Below are 17,345 nucleotides of genomic sequence, written 5' to 3'. Positions count from 1 at the left end.
GCTTTTAGATTTATTCTCATGGATTTTGAATTCAGCAGGATGGCGGCAGATTCAAGAAGATTTGAACTTCTTGAGCTTCAAGAGGGTCAGATTCTCCAAGGGCCATGTGATAATGAGTAGAAAGTCAATGGGGGAGAGGACTGGATCTAAAGACGGGCTTGAAGGACCTAAGGATCTGAAGGGCAAGAACTAACGGTGACGGTAAGGAAGCTTCAGGGTGACGTGAGAGACTGGCGCTTTCTGTGTCGGGGAATGAGACCCTTGTTCTTGACTCAAAAGCACTCTCATGGAAGTCCTCTGCAGAGGGAAAGGAGGAGCCAAGGTTGCTCTTCCACTGAGTGTGAGTCTGGAGGGCAGGGTGGGGAGCTTGTTTCTGAGGGGATCTATCTGAGATTGGAAAGACAGAAGAAGCCCAGACTGTTTGGGTTGGACAGTAAGAACGGTTCCTGACGTAGTAACCAAGGATTCAAAGTCCTGATGTCTGGCATTTTAGTCTGCTGCACTTGTGCCAAGCGAGTGTACTGTAATATTCAGGGTGCAGATTAACTTAGCTCTATTCCCTCATTTTTACTTTCATGAGTCTTCAGAAACATGTAATCTGTGAGCCCCAATATTTTCATCTGTACCTTGAGATAAAAATGCCCTCTGGGCTCTTATTTTAAAAAATAAGGTGAATATGTCAAGTATATAGCTGTTCGTGATGGGGGCATTGTAGTTGTTCATCAGTCCAGCCTCTTTTCTGACAGTTTTGGTGGATGCATCGCTAACAACAGCTCAAAGCCTGAGGAGGCTTGCTTTTGGAACCCACATTTCCTATTCTCCAACTTCTGCATGTTATGGTTCAAGCCAAGCCTCTCTCAGGACTCAAAGGCAAGTATCAGAATTGGGCTGAGGAAAGTGGGGTTTTTACTTTCTGTGGGTCACTTTATATGAGGCAGATTTGTTTTCTCATCTGAAATAGCATCAAAGTTCAGAAATATCCTCAATCAGGAGAACTATCTGGGCTATGTAATTTCTACCCAGGCTTCTGATATTTACCCAGTCAGAGGATATCTGTGACAAAGGAAGAGTCTTTACTCACTACCATACATTGACACTGAGGATGGATTCAGAGACCAGTCAATCTCAGGACTCTAATGACCTCATAGGCAGTGGATGAGGACTCCCTGATTTGACCTTGAAAAATATTTGCATTTTCTCCAAACTCTGGTGGCATTGTCAATTCTAGCTATTGAAGCTCAAAGGAGGGGCAGAGGCTGAACTCTGTTATGGAACATGTGTGTGTTTTCCTGTGACTAACTGCTTTTATTTCCTTCTTAATCAAATTTCCATTCTTTTATCCACAGACAACGCATGGAGTCTATTCAAGGCCCTTTGACATGTTTTCTTTACTTCTTTATCCTTTGAGCAAATACCCGAGTTTGTCACCATTGTGGAGCTCCTGGAGGTGAATGTTCTCTCTAGTGCAGTGATTTACCTTTGTCTGCTAGCCAGGATAAGAAAAAAAGGTCAAGGGGAAGATGGCAGTCAATCTATAATACTTCTTCAGATCCGTCTGTCACTGAGGAATGAGCTGCCTCTGCTCTTCCTCCTCAGAGGCATAGCCGCCTTCCACCTCAAACCTAGAAATGGTCTACTTTCTCACCAGAGTAAATGCAGTCCTGTGCTATGTCAGACACATCTGGGATTCACAAGAGCTCAGGGCTGGGCCATGGAGTTCGCCTTGGCTTTCCTGTTATTGTAGTTATTTACAAACTCCACTTGAGATTGGATCTTTGAGTGTAGAGCATTAACATGTTTAAAATCTGCTCCAGAAAAATGTTGATGCAGGTGCTGGAAGATGCTCTATTAACTGCTTGCTGGTATCACCTGAAATCTTTCTCACACTCACAGTTCAAGTTGCACTCAGACCAAGGAAACCAGAGTCTCCAGAGGTGGGTTGGAGGCATTGGCCCAGAGATTGCAGTGTGTAATGATGCTGGGGAAACATCCTTCTAGAACTTCACCCCACCATGGAGGAAGGTTATGATTACCATTCAAACAGGACCCAAAGGGCTTTCAACTTATTGAAGAAATTCACAATAATTCCTGACACAAAGTATTTCCATATTATAAAGAAACAGAGCAGGCACTCTCTATTGCTTATAAATATAATTTATTACCTGTTTAAAAATTCTTTCTTACATTTTGTACATGTTGGCTGACAGAATAAATGCAGGCAATTTACAAACCAAGGGGACTGCAGGAAAATTGGGTGAGGCAACTGGGGAGAGAAAAGAGGCACACCCAAAGCTGGTGTCCCTCACCTCCACCACACAGCAAGGCGATGAGCGGAATGCTGGAGAGCACTCCTCTGCCACCAGGGGTCATTAGAAAAGGATTTGCATAGAAGATACAGCAAGACAGAATTCTATAACAAAGGAGTGTTCCATGTCTGAGAAGCTGTTTTTGCTAAAAACATAAAGAAAAACTGACAAAGCTTAAAATTTCAACCTGATACTTATGAAGTTGAGCTGGCCCAAAGAAGACAGCTCGAGGGTGACCCAGCCTGCCTTTGGCAGAAAGCTGGGCATTGTTTTCTGATGAATATTGGTTTTCATCTTTAGAACAAAGTGGAAGGTTACTGGTTCCCTACAGCTCAATATTAAGCTCAATACACACAACACTGTGACATCCAACACACACGCAAGTGCACACACAGTGATAATATTCCCTGCAACTTGGCTAAACACATTGGCTGGAGGGTGAGGGCATCACTACTCATAGCAGGTCTAGGAAAAAAGTGAAAGAAGGAATGCAAGTCATGTATTCAACTGGCTCCTCTTTCTTTTCCAAGATCTGAAGAAAAATATGAGAATCCATATGTGTACAGTTATAGGTTCTATTAATGACTGGAGGAACATAAAAAACGGCAAAGGCATTTTTCTACTGGCTGTGGATCCCTTGCTTTGTATGCTGTCTTAAAACTGGTTTAACATACAGCATAGAGCTCATCATGATGCTTTGATGTCACCACTTCATAGTGCTGAGTGAAGATCAAAGGCCAAGAGCTCATCACCCTTAGGCTACTGATCAGTACAACCAGCCGACAGTTCACAGTCACCACTGCTGGGTGTCACCAGGCTCCGTGGCATTAGGCCTTTGGTATATATAGATGACACAGAGTTTAAGCTTGTTAAAATGGGCCCAACAGTACTGTTGCCTGCAATTTATGATTCTGCCATAGCACGAATTCTCAAATAATATAGGAAAAGCTGTTGTGCCATAGCAAATAGCATGGTTGGTGGACAGCTGTATCTCACACACTCCCTGGTTTTATATTGACCAACGAGTGGGTTGAGCCATGACTGTCCCATATATGGCGGGGACTTCCAATTTAGGATTTTGGAAGTTCCCGGGACAGATCCCTTCAGTATATAGTTGAGTATACTGAAGACTTTCGGGTAGCATCTTACATCCCATTGGGTTTGCCTGCCATTATGTTTATGGAGCGTGTTTGTCCTGAGGATACCTCCCCAACCACATTTAAATAGGCCTCTGGCAGAAAATACCTTTGGTTGAATGAGCCACATTAATATCCCACCACAGCTCAATAAAGGAAACAGTCAAGCCCACTGGACTTTCTGAAGACTATCACAGTAAGTTTTCAGGAAAAAAAAAAAAAGGATGGGGGCAACCATCTGTCCAATAATACCAAAGGATCCATAGCTGCATTGTTAGTTTGAAGAGATACTCCACCCAGGTACATGCAGGCCTTCTCCACTCTTTTAAAAAATGAACTTAATTGTCAAGATTTGGAAACATTTATGTAGCCTACATGACCATAAACTTAAATTAGTATGGGTTATAATGTATATTTTCCCTGTAGTCCCCATTCCATCAAAAACATTTTAGGGGACCTGTCAAGGTGATAAGCAGAGGTGACACAAATGGATCTCTTGAGGGCAGAGAAATGGCATTTCGTTGCACAGAAGGAGAGTTATAAGGTTTTCAGTCAATGTCAGCTCAGTATACTTAAAAATACAAAAACAATACAAAACTAAAGGAATAAGATAGTTGGTCCCACGAGGCACTCGGAAGGCAAAACCAGTTTTATTAACGAGATAATAATAAAAATATTTTTCCTTTTGGATCTATAAAATAAGATGCTCATTGGCCATTATCATCTTTACAAGTGACTGGTTTGAACAATGATGTTCTGATTAGCAAAGCTTCTCAAAAAAAGATGTCTCAAGCCTCATTCCACCCCCACTGTGTTTCTGCAGTCCTCCTTTCTGCCACTGGCCTTGGACTTCCACCAACATTGCCATACGAATGGATTACTTGTCCAAAGCAATTGCTCAGCTCGAACAAACTCTTGTTCATCTTGGAGACTCAAAACAAGTAAATCTTTCTACTTTCATCACAACTTCTTCGGTTGGTTCTACATGGCATAGCCCCAGAGCATGGATTGGATGGCTGGATGGATTCTGGGACAGAACATCATTCTTGGAAGCTCCCTTCATCCTGTGACTATGGAGGTGGGAGGGACCCAAGAGCACAGCTGCCTGCCGGGTCCTCCACAGAGATGTGTGGAGATGTAAGACAAGAACCTACCTGCTTTTCTCCAGAAGTGGCGTGTTCAGATCCCACCCTCTGAATGTTCCCTTTTCAATTTACTTTAGGAAAAATGTCTTTAAAACCACTGAATGTCTGGTATCTGAACTCTAGAAATCCAGAGGACCCTAAATGTAGTCATTGTGACTTTTCCCTAAAGAAAAGTCTCTACTCTTTGATAGTGGAATGATTTAAAAATGATTAAAAATCATAGCATAAATGAAAATAGCTAATAATACAGTTTGATCCTGGATCTCTCATCCCCCAAAGAATCTTTTCCTTAAAGAGATGAAAATTTGCTCAGGTGAAGATGGAGCCTTTGTATAGCAGAGGTAATGTGTCTGCTTTGAAGATGTTTGGCTGTAAGTTCCTTGACACATGCTTGTTGTCACCTTGTACTTAGCTATCAAGTCAATTTGAATTAATGTCATGAGAAAAATGCGAACATGAAGCCTCTTCCTTGACATTCATAATCTCAGAAGATCAGCATGATCTGAAGGTCATTCTTCTTAATCAACAGCCACAATTTCCCTTTCCACAGACACAGGATTCTCATTTACAAATACAAAGCTTTGAAAAGGAGGGGTAACGGTACATGCTTAATGTTTCAGTACTGGAGAAGCTATGGGAATAGGATTATGGATTTGAGGCTGTCCTGGGATACCTAGCAAGAATATATCTCAAAACCCTCAAGGAGATGCCGTGTGTGTGTGTGTGTGTGTGTAGCTGTGTGATGGGGGTACCTCCTTAATGTATACAGTTTATGTTTCTAAAAGGTAGTATTTTGGAACTAAAAGATTTCACATATGCAAAGCCCAATGGGATTCTTAAATAAAAAAGACAACTTTCAACCACTTATAGAGATTTCATGTCTGTTACAAGAAAGTAATTTAAGATATGTATGAACAAGTAGATGATGTACTCATGAAATTTTGAAATGGGTGATTTAACTGAATGAATATTACAATAAGGAAAGTAAACACTTGAAAAGAAAATCTCCCCATGTCTATTTGTCACAAATCTCTTGTCAAACTCGGTTACTTGCTTTGTCAACTTTTAGTAAGCTGTATATGAAGCCGAGTAACTATGTGGCCGGCCACTAGATGGCACCATACACAAATGATTCGTTTTTCTACCCAAGGGCATCAAGTACCGCGTTCCTCAGGCTTTGTGGAAGGCCGACATGCCACAGAGGCAACAAGGTTACTCCCTCTGAAATGAGCTGCGTCAGGTGAGCCTTGTGTGTTGGAGAGTGGTGATCTAACTACTATTACTTTTCTCCAAAGGAAAATACCACACATACACGTTGTAGTTTGGAAACTATCATTCACATGATAGAAAGTAGTTTTATGACAATGAGTACCTCATAAGAGATCAGTCGTTCTTCCTATCCCTGTTGTGAGAAACTGAATCAAAAAGCAAGTATCTCTAGATACTTGAACAGAGGAGCTTCAAAAGCGTCAACAATGTTGTTCTGCTTATATTCAATGTTTCTGTTGGTGATTTAGCAGTTTTTAGGATAGATTAACCAGAATGGTAACACATTTTTCTCCTCTCTACTTTTTACAAAGCATTGAAGTTACACAAAACATCTAGGCCAGATATCTAGGTTTTAATTTCTATAATGATTCCCAAATCTCAGTACTGAAGAGGAATCTTCATATTTGTTTCAAGAGGCAGCAGTGGACAATTCTTTCTTCCTCTTGCTTTTTACGAATACCTGTCTAAATTCTTAAATGTTAAAACAAACTGATTGTTATAGACATCAGCCACTGAACTTGTTTAGGAGTACAATATTCCCCTTGGACCAGGAGTTTTACATGTGAATATTCTAATGGTTAGAGAATGAGATTGTAGACTACATATCTAAAAGAGAAGATGGACAGCATGAATGATGAGCCTCCACAACTGTATCTACAGTTCTTTAATGACTAAGATGGAAGAGTCAGAGAATATCAAGAACTAACAGGAATAGGAGAGGAAATGGGCAAAATGACTTCTAATTGGAATCTATTCTTCGTACTGGATACTGCCAGCCCCAGAGTAAGCCACAGTAATATTTTGAAGGCTCTGGTTTAAGGACATGGGTGCTCCCTGTTTGTCTAACTGTGACTGGGGCTGCTAAGTTTTCATTCTCCATCTGCTGAATGGAGGTCCTAAATTAAAAGAAGCGGTGATGGTTCCAAGGAAAACTCATAGTTTCCACAACTAACATTTTGTAGGATAAAAGAGCTAATTAAACTCTGTAAACACAACTGAATATTATTAAAGCAAAGATTAATGAAGGAAGAAAAAATGTACCAATTCCTTCAGCTGCGTGTGTATTTTGTAGAAATGGTCTTGAGATCCAGAGATCAATAAATGAGTAAAGTAGATTTATAACTAGTTGGAAGGCTGGAGTGTAGCCTTCCACCCACAGAGGACAACACAATGATAATAAAAAGATGTCATTTCTCAGTGAACAGCATCATGCAACCATGATACAAAGACAAGAGAGCCAAACAAATATATGCATGTTGAAGTAATCCCCTTTTCAAGTCAAGCCTGAAAGATGCAATGTATTCCAGCAAAAGGCTGACTGGCTGAATGGTCCAGGCTAGAATCTCTTATAATCATCAAATTGATGAATAAGACTGATGGCATCACAATGGGAGTTTAGCATTCTGGAATCTTGAGATGATCAGATCTCACCCCATAGTTTACAGATAAGTAAAATGAGCTACAGTGAGTTTCAATGTTTTCCCCAAGGTCAATGGTCAGTGAGCAACTCCAGAATGATAATTGGCTCCCTGATTCCTAGTTCAGGAGCTATTGCCCACAAACCACACTGCCTCTCAGATAGATAGCCAGAAGATTAAATGAACTTTACATAGAGAACCCTCTTCATGATAAGACCCAGAACAGAAAGACTGCCTGAGCAAGCTGCAAGAGCAGACATAGCCAGTGAGCATTTCAGTCTCCACCACCACGGAACGGTAGATCAAAGGTTAAGGAAGCAAAGCCTATTGAACTAAACTGGTGACCACGCCCACCTCTGTACGCAGGAGAGGGAGACAGGTCTAGTCAATACCAAATACTAACAGTATTGCTAACTAAAACAAAAAGAAAATCTTTTTACTAGAATATTTGTAATACTCATCAATAACAATGATACTATTTTTTAAAAACACTTGAAATAGCATATTACAAACACATGTGGTACTGAAATGTTTGTGTGGAGGTACGTGATCACTGTCTTCCCTGCAACGCTGCAGCTCTGTTCCCAAAGGATACCAACTGGGTTCCCCCATGGCATAAGGAATCTTGGTAATTCCTCCTTTTAGAGTCTCCACTTCCCTGATACAAATGCCAACACTGGTCCGACAAGTTTCAGAAACAGAACACTGATGGGAGGATTATCTGAGACACTTGATGTACATGATTTGTAGCAAAAGTCTGTGATTTCTCTGTAAATTACTAATCTGAAATAGACTCAACAAACCGTCCACAGCTTCAACTTCAAATGATTGGAACAAAAATAGAACAAGCCATGGACAGTGTCTGTATCCCTGTCCAATTTGATGTAAACAACGTTTGTAGAAATTGGGTTTGTTAAGAAAGTTTATCCATACATCTGGATAGCAATAAAAAGCGTTTCCTAGGAAACTGTAAGATCCTGTACCATACAGCATACAGCCCAACGAAGAGAAAATTAGATTGATTTCTAAATTCAAGGTACAAATTTACACAAATTTTTCTTAACTCCCATGGTGGTGCTGTCCGAATGAAGTGGGCATGTACCTCGGTGGTTGTACCTGTCCCCCACCTTTCCTGCTGCCATCTTGCCTGAAAAGCGCCTTGGTCCCATCTGGATTTCCTCCTCAGCTGTGGTTCCCCTGGACACAGACTCCCTGTGTAATTTTGTCCCTCAATTTCAGTTCCAGTATGGTCAATACTGCCCTTCTGCTGCTAAGGACACTACTGTTTCGTGTCTTCCCATTTCTTCCAGAACAGCTGCCAGCATGCTCAGGTTTCCATCCGGGAAGTTTTGTGCTTCCCAAAGATCCAGGATCACGCCAGTTGGGCTCGATTTGGTGGCAAAGTAATTCAAGTACCTGCAATTCGGAATGGGAAAATATGCTAAAAGTTGTGATTTCCAGGTCTATTTACAGTATTATTTTCTCCTCTGCTTCTGGGCTAAACCTGTCTTTCTTGAAATATTTTGGTCTCACTGTGGATTGTAGTGAACCTTACTAAATGATTGCTCTATGCTTAATTAGATCAGCCCCAGAAAGGACACGTGCTGTTTAACTTTGTTAACCTCAACTCTGAATAAGATAATTTAAGAGACAATGTGTCGGTGGGTTTTGTCCTAAACAGGAAATCAAGAGGCTTATGTTTTCTGTCCAGCACAAGCTCTGATGATCTTTGACAGGTCATGCCACATCTCTTGTTTGGAGGTGACAGCTACATCTTACAAAGTAGAGGCTCCCGGGGTCTCTTCATAACTTAATACAAGTGCTGTGTGAGCATGTAAATTATTCAACACACATTACGTCTTGTTCAGCTGGCAATTATACTTAGGAGAACTTAGCACATGAGCTAGACAAAGGGGATCATGACTGATACTGATAAATGTCATGTAACCCAGAACTTCTCTTGGAACTGTTGGAAACTCATGGTACAAAGTCTAAAGGAGCTTAATGCATATTTTCAGAGTGAAAATGTAAACAGATATGTCATGGGAAGAACAAGACAAGGAATACTGCTTTCTATCTAACTGTTTCCAGTCCTAGAGACCTCCGCTAAATAAAAGCAGCAGGTCTAGAAGCCTGGACACACTCACCTGTCCAGGTTGAGTTTATGGGCTAGCATCCTCCAGTCATGGCCTCTTGTCTGGGGAGCATCCAGGCTGCTGCATAGCTTCTGCCGGATAGGGAGAGGGATGCTGAAAGCACCTGGTCCTGTGACAGTGGTGATGGAGCCCGCAGGGTCCAGCAGAGGCAAGTCGATGCCAGTCGGTTCCTGCAGGAATGGCACAGCTTTATTTTCAGAGGACAAATTCAATCCCTGCTGAATCAACCAACATGAAGCCTGACTTGCAATAAATTGAGATAGACACTGAGAATGAGTTCTATTCTCTTCAGGAAGGACAATTTCTTCCTGGCCCAAAAGTAGTGGGTTACTGTGGGCAGTTGGGAAACAGAAAGGGGGCATTTGGAGGTAGTTTTGCATGGCCTGTGTTCAGGGGTCATTGGTCAGGACTGGGCGGGAGAGAAAGCTCTGGTGAGATTTCAGGATGTTTCCTTTAATGAGACTCTCCAGGAGAGAAGAGAGGGGATGTCTGTGTTTCAGAAGGTTTAGATGTTAAAATGTTCAAAGGGGCAGTTATTTCTGAATGAATAAATAGATCTGAGATGAGGAAGAGCTTCTGGAAACCATCTAACCCTAAAGGCATGCTCTGGGTGAACACTTTGGAAACTCCATACAGCCCTGCAAATGTGACTCCCTTTGGCTCTTGCTTGATAAAATGGGACAAGGCTAAGAGATATCAAATTAAGACAAACTTTTTAAAAAGAAAATGGTAAACACAGAATATTGCTTTAGGGTAAGCCACTAATGGTGTCGTCTAATTGCTGAACTTCCTTGCTTATTTTTTTAAATCCAATTTTAGTAGAGAAAACCATAAATTGGCTCTTAAAATAGTTTCAGCTCATAAAACAGCACAAATACAAAATCTAAGTTTCATCATCAGCAAGAGAAGCTCTAATCATTTTCTGATCACTTCTGGTCTAAAAGCAAGAGGAAATGCTGCCTGGGAACCATTAAAGCAATAACAGGAAATCTCCTAACTCTACTTTGAATATCATCCCTTTTTTAAAGCAGGTAGCTCCGTGGTGTGTACAGTTGGTGGCTGGAGGATACACTAGTCACAGAGGTCTGGCCATCAAGAAGTCTGTGATATCCTGCCAAGTGCTCAGCTGAGGGGCTCAATGCCACTGCTATTGGAGCCCTCATGTCCAGCCCTGATTCTAATGTCTCTGCAGACTTCTCAGTGCTGGAGCTCTGAGGCGCAGGTGGAGTCTCAGCTGGCAGCATCCCAAGTGTGGCCCACAGGGTGGCCTGCTTTTTTGGGATCAGTGGCCAGTACTGATTTTTCAAGTTCTATAATCCTCTCTCTCTCTCTCTCTTCCTCTCTCTCTCTCTTCCTCTCTCTCTCCCTCTCTCCCTCTCTCTCTCCCTCTCTTCCTCTCTCTCTCTTCCTCTCTTCCTCTCTTCCTCTCCCTCTCCCTCCCCCCCCCCCCCTCTCTCTCTCTCTCTCTCTCTCTCTCTCTCTCTCAAGTTGCATAATACACACAATAGTGTTGGCTGTGATCAATGTATCAGGGCTCAAAATCCATAGCTTGGCACACAGATGCCACTGGCGCCTCTGTGTTAGCTCTGGCTCCATGGCTAGACTGTGGGCTGCAGCTCAGAAGCATCCAACAGGATTAGAAAGCTCTGATGAGACTCACAACCTGCAATTCTTTCCCCTCAGGCACAGAGGCCTGCCAAAAAGCATGAGTTCATAACCTCTAGGGTCACAAAGCTTCAAAAAGGCAAGCAGAGAGTCACTGGGGGGCATGTAGCAATGCTTATTAGTAGATTCTTGTTTGAGATGTTAGAATTCAAGTGTTGCCACCCTTCTATTGGACCCAGCAGTATGCCTGGGTGTATTGGTGTGTGGGAGCAGAGAGGTGTCCCACACTGTTGCCACAGTTTAGAGACTTCACCCAGGTTCAAGTCCTCTTACTCACTTATGGAAAATTACAGTCATGATTACTCTTTAGGCCTGGAAGGGAAACCTACAACTCCTCAAGTACATCCCCACCTGACTGTCCTTAGATGGCAGGGGAGGTTAAAGTCTGTACAGGGAGGAATTGGCTTGTGCAGCACTGACTCTTGTCCCCAAAGAGTCTCCTCATCACTGATGGCCGCAGTATCTTCCTACTGTTTGTTTCCCACTGCGTAACTCCCGTCAGACTGTCCTCCTACAGAGCTCACTCATGTGTGTGACTCTACCCCTCCCCTCTCTCTTCCTATTCCTTCACTGAGGGAAGGGTTTAATGTTCTTCCTCTCACGTGAAGTTCCAACCTTCAAATATTGCACGTGTGTGTGTGTGTGTGTGTGTGTGTGTGTGTGTGTGTGTGTGTATTCATGGGTGTATGTGCATGTGTGTGCCTTTATGTAGAGGCCAGAGGACAACTGTGGGTGTCATTACTCGGGTACTGTCTTTAGATTTTGAGACAGGATTTCTCATTAGTCCATATCTCCTCAGCAAGGCTGGGCTGCCTGTCTACTGAGCACAGGGAGCCCAGGGATTCTGTTTCTTCCCCTCCACAGTACTGGGATTATTGATGCATGGTGTACCAGGTCTGGATTTTTTTTTAAACATGAGTTCTAGCGATCAAAATCAGATCCTTGCACTTCATCATCTGAACCATCTCTCCAGTCCTAATATTTTAACATGTATTTAACTGTGTATGTCTAATGGTCTTCCTTCATACAAGCATAGAGGGGGAAGTGATCATGTCTCACTGCTCCTTTTTAACCCCCACTTTTTCCAATCTCCAGTTCTCATTATTCCACTTTCAGGTCAGTGTTTTGTTGTTGTTCTTTGTTTGAGAGAGAGAAAGGGGAACACACACACACACACACACACACACACACACACACAAACACACGGAGATTTGCTCTTCTGTGTTTGGCTCATTTTACTTAAGGACCTCCATCCGGCTCTAGCCATTTCACAGCAAATTACAGGATCGCATTATTCTTTATGACTGAGTAATACTCCATAGTTGTACATAGCATATTTATTTTGTTGAGGGTTTGCCTGGGCCGAATCTGTGACTCAACGATTGTGAATTGTGCTGCATACACAAAGGTATATAGCCCTGTTTGATTGGGCATGCTGGTTTAATTTCCTCTGGTTCTATACTTAGAAGGGGGACAGCTGGATCATACAGTGGACCATTTTTACTATTTTCAGGCACCTTTATAATGACTGTACTAATTTACATTCCCATCAACAGCGTGAGAGTCCCTTTTCACCAAATGCTCATTAGCATTTACTGTTTGTCACTTTGATCATAGCCCTCCTAACTGGGGTGAGTGACATCACACAGTGGTTTTGATTTGTATTCCCTGGTGGCCAACTTAGCACTTTTTTTTCACTTGTTTGTTGGCTGTTCGCATTCTTCTGAGAAGTGTCTTTGTCAGAATTTTCCCATCTTAAAACTTAAAATAATTTCTTTAGTTCCTGATATTTTCCAGACAAGAACCTGTCACGTTTAAAGCTAGCATGTGTTTTATTCCATTCTGTAGCCAACCCTTCATCTGTGGAATATTTCCTTTGCTGTGCAAAAGCTTTGTTATTGGAGGGGATCCTGGCTGTCCATTTTTGTTCTATTTCCTGTGCTTTTGGCCTTCTACCCAGAAAATTATCACCTTTACCAAGGTTTTGACATGTTTTCACTGTGTTTTCTTCCAGTAGTTTCATGGTTTCAGGTTTAAATGCTTAGGTTTTGATCCAGTTTGTTTTGGTTTTTGTATAGGATGAGGAGGATTATGTCTCAGTCTTCTTCACATGTTGAGTTTACCCAACATCATTTATTGAGAGGCTGTTATCATTCCAATGAGCATCTTTGGTGCCTCTATTAAGAAGTATCTGGGTGTAAATGCATGGATTTGTTTCTGGGATGCAACATGTTTGATTGGTTTATGTGTCTGTTTGTATGCTGATATTGTATTGTTTGGGCTTCTATAACTTCACAGTATGTGTTAAAATCAGTTATTGTGATGCCCCCAGATTTTCTGTTTTCACTCAGGTCTGCTTTAGGTACTCTAAAAGTTTATTTATTTATTTTAATCCTTATCAATTTCAGGGTTGTGTTGAACCTGAAGGCTACTTTGGGTAATATAGCCATTTTAAGAACATTATTTTTTCTAATACATGGACATGAGAGTTTTGTCCATCTTATATATGTGTTATTCAGTATCTTTCATGAGGACTTTGTACTTTTCAATGTAGAGGGTATTACTTCCTCCATTAAGTTTATTCCAAGGTATTTTTTTCCTTCTGTGGTGACTGTAAACCAGATTGTAGTCATGATTTCTCTCTGCAATTCTTCATTAATGTATAGATAAGCTATTGATTTTTGTAAGTTCTGTATCTGACTACTGAAATGATCAATTATAATACTCTCTGGAGTCTGTTTTTCTGTGGATAAAATCATACCATGAACATAAGGGAGACATTAAAATTTCCTTTTCTATTTGTTTGTCTTTTCTTTTTTTTTCTCTTGCGGAATTGTTCTGGATAAAACTTCTTGAATTATGCTAGGTAAGAAATGTAAGGGAGGATATACATTCAGTTTTTCCCTACTCAGTATGATATAGTTCCGGGTTTACCATACATTCTTTTGTGCTCAAGTATGCTCCTTCTATATATAATCTGTTCAAGTGTTTTTTCTTTAACATGTAGAGTTGTTGAATTTGTTATGCCTTCCTATATCTGAGATGTTTATATAATTTATATACTTCTACTTCATTCTATCCATATGATACATGGTATGTAGTTTGTAGATATTAAGCCGTCCTTTAGTTTTTGAGATAAATCCTCTTGATCAGAATTTTGTTGACAATTTTTATGCCTTCTTTGTCCTAGGTATTGGTCCATAGCTATGTGTATGTCTGATTGCCTTAAATGGCAAAGCTGGGGTCATAGAATCAGCTTAGAAAATTGCCTTTTACTGAAAACTGTGGAATAGTTTGAGAAGAATTGGTGTCCGTTTTTCTTTAAACATTTACTCACTGATTTGGATTAAACAGTGAAGGATATGTACACCCTCTGCCTAGGGCAGCATGGAGCCCCAGAGGTAAAAGTGGAAACTGAGCTCTAATTTTTCTTGGATCAGGGGACCCCTACAATTCTGCTTTCCTCACTTCACAATCTGACCCCTACCTTTTTCAGGCTGCCATCTTGGTGATACCTGATGGGATTCAATGGCTGCCCACTGTCCTGCTTCCTACTCCTATTGCCACTTCTAGGAGCAGCCTTTGGACAGCTCACGTGTGCTTTCCTTTAATCCCTTAGGTAAATGTCTCAGAATTTGGCCTAAAGGGCCTGTGCTGCAACACTCCTTCTCATATGTACCGAAGACTCCCTATCTGGAGGCCTTCGGTATTCTTCAGGTTCAGCCCTATGCAAACTGGATGGACTGTGACTTCCTTTGGTCAATTAAACTTCTTGACAGGCAGAGTATTTTATTTGTTGTTTTATTATAGGTTCCCCTATGTTACTCACCTCACACTCAATTACTGTTTGCTGAAGTGGGAGGAGATACTTTTTGCTAGGGTAGGGGGACAATGAAGCCCATTCCTGAGCCTCACCTGTAGATTAGTGTTGTGCTTCCTTCCAACTAAATGTGAGTGAAGGCCTGATTCCTCTCATGGGTAAACCTTGAAGGCCAGTTTAAAGTAGGCATGGATCTCAGGAAGATCTCATACACTCAGCTTATTTTGAGTAAGGAGCCAGCACTATTTCATATGGACATTGTCCTAAGTCCTAACCTGGCTACTCTGCCTATGTCTTTCTGTGTTTATGAAAGAAGCTCTGTAATACTCTTCTACTGACAGTATACTTTTATAATACCTTTAAGGGAATCAGAAAAAAATACATGTATACTTATGTTTAAATTTCATGTAGTAATTTCAGCTGCCATTAACTTTTCCTTTACTTCCAGGTAAAAGTAGAGATTACTCTCACAGAACGTTTATTACAATAATCTTTTATGATATCGGTACCATCTGCTTTTGATGTTATAATTCTCTTAGTTAAACATATGATTTTTCAGCATTACCCAAACATCTGTTCTGGGTGATCACACACATTCCATGCATCACACATGTGCTCTACTACTGGAGCACATCTCCAGCCACACCTTTAGGTGGATGATACTTTTCTTCATATAGACCATGGTAGCCACAAAACCCCTTTACATCTTAAGATTTATTATTTATTTCTATTTAATGCATATGATGTCTTGCCTGCATGTATGTACGTGTACCATTTTGTACATGGTGACCCGGAGTATAGAAAAGAACATTAAATTTCCTGGAATTGGAGTTACAGAGGTTGTGAACTGCAGTGTGGGTACTGGAATTACATGCAGGTCTTCTGTAAGAGCAGCTTAACCAGTGAACCATCTCTGCAATCTGAGGTGTCTCTTGTATTTTGAGAAAGGGACATCTAATGCTTAGGTATCCCACAGATTGGGGAGGCAATGCTTACTAAGGCCAGTTATTCCATTAACAAGAATGGTGGATATGATTATGTGTCATGGAGCAAGTTCTGTTTATGACACTTCTTAAATTCACATACTGAATTTTCTCAACAGCACAAACAAATAATGGTATGCCAGGTTAAGCATAAGGAAATGATAAAGGGGAAGGTAATTGGGTACATCATTCCTACTGAACTGTCCACTTGGGAATTCATTGTGATGGGCCTTGGTGTAAAACTAAAATGACATCAAAGTCTGAAACAAAAATCCAAGTATTTCTTCCTTCTTTGTACCATATTTTCACTTTGGACAACATTGTCACCCCATCCCTATCTAAAGAAAGAAAAAATGAAGTGTCTTTCATCATAATTTTCATCTTGACATTCATTCACACCAATATTTTAGGCTTCTAGGCATTTTCCTTCTTAAACTTCCTCTCTACAGTTAGAAGCTTTTGAGGACCATCTGGTAAAGGAAACATAGAAGAACAGGTGGTGGTTCCTGAGAAAACCATGGTGAGTGCCCTGTACAGCCTGGTCTCTGCGGTGGGCAAGAGGTTCTACTCAAGAGGCCCAGAGTTGTATGGTTTTATAAATGATTGCTGGTAAATAACCTTCATTAGTCGATGGCTAGTGGGAAAAGGCAGTATATTCCTAAGAGGACAGATCACTCTAGGGGGATATGATACTGGAAACAGAACCCTTTAGAACCTGTTAACTTGCCTTGTGATGGAAGGAGCAAGGCTCAGAAGAAAGTAGCCGTAAATGAAGCCTTTTCTCTATTTTTTACACTTGTGAATCATACTGGACCACTTCTCAGTTTTCTGGTGAGGACTTGGAGCTCTAGACTCCCCAGAGCCCATTATTCATCCATATAGAGCCTAGGATTGCTCCAGCATCAGTATCCTGGATCCCTACTCCCTCCTCCAAAAACCCAAACTGCATTCAAATGCAAACCACAATGGTGGAACTCAGTGACCCGGAAGTACAAGCAGTAGAGTGCCCTTAATCCCCAAAGTCCTTCCCAGTCTGGTCACTCCTTCCATATCCTCAGTACCTTTGCTTGTCTGTCACACATGGGCAAATGCCTGGCGCGTGACTACAGGGCTGGCCTCTGAGCTGTCTGCCAAGTTGCAAAAGCAATAATCTTTTCTGTGTTGGCACCAGAAAGAAGTCCTTAAGTTGTGATCACACTTTGCAAAACTGCCCTTTCTGTGTGAGGAGCTGGCAGCCTTGGTGGGGGAGAACTCAGAGCAGCTCTCATTTCTTTGTGGCTGCATCTGATCCACCTTTTCAGTGCACAGCAAATGTTCATGCTGAACAGAAAGCATGCATCAAAGGGCCAGACTCCTCGCCCCCCTCCAAAATTCCGAAGCCTTTGTTGTCACTGGAGCTGGGTGGTTATTGAACTTTGCAGACCTGCTGGGCCAGGAAAGTGAAAAC

General features: G+C 41.5%; 1 protein-coding gene across 4 annotated transcripts in view; it reads right to left on the bottom strand.

Moving 5' to 3' along the window:
* Positions 1-8,277: 8,277 nt before the first annotated feature.
* Positions 8,278-17,345, bottom strand: part of Unc5c (unc-5 netrin receptor C) — a 359,603-nt gene continuing 350,535 nt past the window's right edge. For all 4 annotated transcript variants that reach the window (XM_006986136.4, XM_006986137.4, XM_076575063.1 and 1 more), the window contains 2 exons: positions 9,422-9,600; positions 8,278-8,690 (listed from right to left, as the gene is read on the bottom strand). In XM_006986136.4, coding sequence (XP_006986198.1) covers positions 8,525-8,690; positions 9,422-9,600 — 345 coding nt within the window. In that variant the 3' untranslated portion in view covers positions 8,278-8,524. The remainder of the gene's footprint in view (positions 8,691-9,421; positions 9,601-17,345) is intronic.

Source organism: Peromyscus maniculatus, chromosome 6 (assembly GCF_049852395.1).
Source record: "Peromyscus maniculatus bairdii isolate BWxNUB_F1_BW_parent chromosome 6, HU_Pman_BW_mat_3.1, whole genome shotgun sequence".
In the NCBI taxonomy this organism is placed as follows: Eukaryota; Metazoa; Chordata; class Mammalia; order Rodentia; family Cricetidae; genus Peromyscus; species Peromyscus maniculatus.
This window is presented reverse-complemented; position numbering and strand designations above follow the sequence as displayed.